The sequence below is a fragment of the Agrilus planipennis genome, unplaced genomic scaffold (genome assembly GCF_000699045.2).
Source record: "Agrilus planipennis isolate EAB-ADULT unplaced genomic scaffold, Apla_2.0 scaffold6, whole genome shotgun sequence".
Lineage (NCBI taxonomy): Eukaryota > Metazoa > Arthropoda > Insecta > Coleoptera > Buprestidae > Agrilus > Agrilus planipennis.
This window is the reverse complement of record NW_020439302.1, coordinates 3,612,739-3,617,599: the sequence shown is the minus strand read 5'-3', so window position 1 is coordinate 3,617,599 and position 4,861 is coordinate 3,612,739. Positions and strand designations below refer to the sequence as shown.

The window sequence follows — 4,861 nt, the reverse complement described above, 5'->3', positions numbered from 1 at the left end:
TTTGTTAACAGTTTCATATACCTTTATGGTAAAATTTTTATAAAAAAAAATAGGTTTTCGTTAAATACAAAAGGGAATAGAAAGTAGTGTTCCATTTTGTTGATATTAAAAGGTGAAATATCAGAATCAGATTGTAAATTTGTTTTGATTATAAATAAAACTTCTTGGTCGCATTTTTACACAAGTATGAAAAACAAGAACATCCTGTATATCGTTAAATATTTGCACATTAAAAATTAGGATCGTTTGTACATTTCAACGACAATTTTATGCATTTTTGATGTCGGAACAGTATTTGGGCCTTCGGCTATCCAAATAACCCTTGAATATGATGATTAACACGTTAATATGTCTCATCACTAATTAGAAAGCAAATATACTAATCTTGTTCATTATAATTTCACAGGTTTCGGCCCTGTGTTATAATGATGGCTCGTATTATAATTAAATAATGATCCAGACCATTTAGTATTAACGCAATAATAATAAAGAATGCTTTGTTTATAGGGTCAACACAATTTTAGTGTATGTATTTATATATATACAGGGTGTCTAACAGTCTGAGCAACACTTTTTGAATTTATGCCATGAGTTCCACCGACTGAATGATTATTTCATACTTTTCAAAGTACTATCGGTTTTAAACTCTTTCAAACATCTCCCCAACTATCCTGGAATTGATACTTCTAATTAAAAATACAACTGGTGTAGTGCTGGGTAAAACTGTCGAAAATTATCGATAACTATCGATAGTTACCAGTATATTGATATATTCGATAATTATTGATATTTATCAATACAATATATCAATATTTATATTATCAAATGAATATTTATCGATATATCGATAAATTGATAACTATCGGTATTTATCGACTATGTATATCGATATACTTTCCAAAATTAAAAAAGAAAAATTTCTGTTATTTAAGGAGGAAGTTGAAAATTGCAAAATTCCACCCATAAGTATTAATATTAAGGTTCATATTTTAACAGGATCTATGTCTAGGTATACTCTATTGTTTTTTCAATGTTCACCGAAAAAACAATCAATTTTTTTGAAACACCTTGATATTGATATATTGGTAATTATGGAATTTTTTACATATTTCTGAAATAATAAACAGTTATGGTATAGGGGTTTATTTAGAAGCAATATGAGTTGTATGTTTTTTAAATCTAACGTTCGTTGTTCCACGACTTTGGCCTATATACCAATTTTGTACATTTGATACTATAAGTTCCTGCTTCCTCCTAAAATGTTACTTTGTATTTCTTGGATTATCTAAAATTATAAAATGCTAACTTGCTGATTTACATAGAATGGGTCACAATAGTGATTGCCTATATTATTTTTTCTTTAAAAATACATATGCATAGATCCACGAGGCTAGCACAATATGACGCAGTATATATTTATTTAAATAGATATTAGGCACTGAATGTAAACCCCATAATAAAATAAATACAATTTAAAAAATAATTTTGTAAACTAGAAAATAGCCACTACATATAATAAGTATAATACATATGTATAAAAATACAATAACACCAAATTTTTCAATTGCACAGTTAATACGTGTGTGATTAGGTGTTGTTAACATTCGGTTGTGTTTGGCTTTCGTACGCTTCTATAATCCTCAGAGCCTCCGGTGGTTTCGGTTGTAACCTTTCTGTCTTTGTGATAGGGGTGAAATCCAAATTTACTATCTGAAAAGCCAGGCCAAAGTAGAAAAGTTAGAAACAACTTGGAACAAGGACCAAAGGAGATTATGTTTCGTTTAAAATATTTTTATTGTTGCATTAAACGATTAAAACTTTACAAATCGGATGTATTCTACCTACATTCGTATCTCCTAATACCGTGTTTCAAGTACAATCTACCACAAAAACAAGCCTCGTAGAAAAATTTGACTTTTATTGGAATTTTTGAGAAATTAGTGTTTATTTAGACTTTGTTATAGTAGGGATATAAGGCAGAGGATAGCGCAGGGTAAAAAGAAGTCACTTCTATGCTCGCAAACAGTAAATTTAGAAATTCGAAAAAGGTTGTTAAAGGTGTACCTATGTTAGGAGCGCGGCGCTGTACGGGTGCAAAACATAACGGTGGGCGCGGCGAAAAGGAAAAGGTTAGAAGCGTTCGAAATGTGGTGATACAAACGAATGATGAGGATACCGTGGATAGAGGTTAAAAATGAAGAGATATTAAAAAGAATAGGAGAACAGAGGACTCTATGGAAGTCAATAAGAAATAGGCGAGATAGGTTGGTAGGACAACTTTTCAGGCATGAAGATCTAGTCAAAGACATATTAGAGACAAAAACAGGAGTTATAAGGAGTAGAGGTAGACCTAGATTAGACTATTGTTCGCAAATAGTTAAGGTTGTGGGATCTATGGGGAAATGCGAAAGATTAGCTCAGGATAAGAAAGAGCGGAGGTGCGTGTCCAATCAGTCTTAAGACTGACGACCTTATGATGACGATAGTGTTTGTTAAAAAACATTGCTCCAGTTGTCTTGCCCCCAACCCCCACACCTTATTTCTTGGTTTATATACATATGTTGTAAAATATTCAATTTATTTTACTTTAAACAACTTGTTACTTACCTGGGGCAAAAATGTGATCAGAAAGTTTCTGTACGCTCTGAAGTCTGCGATAGGGTTCCCGTGAAATGTCACACTTCTTAATTCCTTCAAATTCCGCAACTTGCAGACTTCGTTTATGTCGGTGATTTTGTTACCATGAAAATAAACAATTTTCAAATTTGTGAATTTTAAAATACTCTAAAAAGTGTATTGGAACAGTTCTGAATAATTTCATATTTTTTTTACGAATCAATTTGTTTACGCACATCGTCTATATTTGTGATGTAATTGAACGAAAAGTCGATCCATCCTAATTTTTCAGGTTGTTCCAAAAGTTCCTGGACTAAAGTGTCCATGTTTTTTATATTCGTTAGTTTATTGTTATTCAGCCAAATTGATCGGGTAAGGAATCGCTTATTAACGCTTCCCTTTTCAGGGATGGAGCCGATCCTGGATGACCTCGCTCCCTGGACCTGACTTACTAAAAAAAGGACCCAAGTTGTTACCTTCAACGTTTCGGTGAGTTTTTATAAAACGTTCTTTAAATACACATATAATTTTACTATTTGCTTTCTGTCAGAACTTCATGTTTTCCTTACTGTCTAATTTTGTAATTTTTTTAAACGAAAAGTCCAAAGGTGTGGCCGTGTCTTCCTCATTTTGGCCAATGTCTACCGGTTTTCGTTCTTTTTGCTGTTTTCCCTTCTTCTGTGTTTCATCTTTGCCCATTTTTTTTTTTTAAAGAAAATAGTAAAATATCCTTATGACATTAAAATACTTTGTCACATTATAAAAAAAATGTTAAGAATTGATTTAAAAATCGCAATGTCTTTTGTTTTGTCATGACAAACGCAAAAACTGGCAACTATACAGGGTGTTTCACCTAATTTTTGTCCATAATTCTGTTATTACGCTTTTAATAAAAAAAATGTTTTTATAAAAGTTGTCTGGAATCATATGGAGTATATAGAGAAAATATTTTAAGACTTACATGGTGCTCCATTTCTTCTAGACGCTACCTAACTTCGTTATTTTAAATGGAACACCCTATAAATTTTTACATTTTTTGCTTCTTGCATTAATTTTAGGTCGACTTTGTTAACAGTTTCCTGTACCTAACTCTAGTAGTTTTTGAGATATTCAATATAGAGATATTTATAAAAAAATTGTTTTTATTAAAAGTATAACGACAGAGTTATGGACGAAACATCCTTAAGTGGAACACTCTGTATAGACTATTATTTTATCGAGAATTTAAGTGGTAATACCCCATCAAAATTTTTAAAATAAAACGAAAAAAACAGGTATTTATTAAATACTAAAATCAATATTTGTCCTTTACTATTTAAATTTCTTTATAAACAACTCACAGTGCAGTAAATATTTTATTCTTACCTTCTAATGTCGTTATGTTTTTGAAAGAAAAATCTACGGGACATGCAATTTCCAACTCCCTGTCTTCATTACGTTTTGGCATTTTGTGCACTCGTCATTGATAATTTTCAACCCGATTTAATTTTTTACATGAAAATTTTACATGAAACCCCCGAACTCAATAATCAGAATGACATTTCTAGAAAAGTAATTCAAGTTTAATTTTTATCTGTCACTTTGTCTGCTTAATTGATTGAAAAGTAAAGGGGTAGAAAAATTTTCGTAATAAAGAGTTATTTTTCTAATTCGTATATAAGTACCTGATTTATTTATTTTTCATCACATCAGTATTTAAAAAGTCGATACGTTGTAATCGCTGCGACGAAAGTGTTAAAAAATGCCAATTCAGGTGAACGAAATTTCCTCCAATCAATCATTTCGTTTCTGTTTTTGATAAAGGATTCATTTTGTACAAGAATTTAACTGAATAACTGCCCAGTTTTTCGCACAGTATTGATTACAAATATCAACCATACTCGTTATAAAACTATAAAAAGGAAAAGTTATGCTTAAGGCTTATCTGTATGCTAATGACATTCACATAGACAGAACGTAATTTAAAGATGGAAATTCATCAATTTGCTTCGATGAAACCAAAATTACAACTCAATTATAGACTTTTTCTAAATTGCCCGGCGCCTCCACCAAAATTTCCCATAAAATTTTTTAATAATTGATGATAATATTTGTGTATCTTCACGAATTTCTTATTGTCGATATTACAACAATAATTTACAATGATAATGATGAACTAAACTCTCCTAATTAGTAATTACATACTTTCTTATCAGTTTCAAATAAAAATGTGGTACTTAAATATTACTAATTAATTAATTAATTG

At 30.6% G+C, this 4,861-nt stretch overlaps 1 protein-coding gene across 2 annotated transcripts; it reads right to left on the bottom strand.

Moving 5' to 3' along the window:
- Positions 1-1,193: 1,193 nt before the first annotated feature.
- LOC112905660 (leucine-rich repeat-containing protein 51-like) lies at positions 1,194-4,555 on the bottom strand. Of its 2 annotated transcripts, XM_025978477.1 has the most exons (5): positions 4,281-4,555; positions 3,982-4,159; positions 2,853-3,067; positions 2,608-2,784; positions 1,194-1,710 (listed from the first exon to the last, which is right to left on the bottom strand). In XM_025978477.1, exons 2-5 carry the CDS (start codon positions 4,061-4,063, stop codon positions 1,588-1,590), a joined length of 597 nt encoding a protein of 198 aa, XP_025834262.1. In that variant the 5' UTR covers positions 4,064-4,159; positions 4,281-4,555; the 3' UTR covers positions 1,194-1,587. The 2 variants fall into 2 exon arrangements, with proteins under 2 accessions (XP_025834262.1, XP_025834261.1); XM_025978476.1 differs by lacking the exons at positions 3,982-4,159; positions 4,281-4,555 and adding an exon at positions 3,186-3,442.
- Between the last annotated feature and the right edge of the window lie 306 nt (positions 4,556-4,861).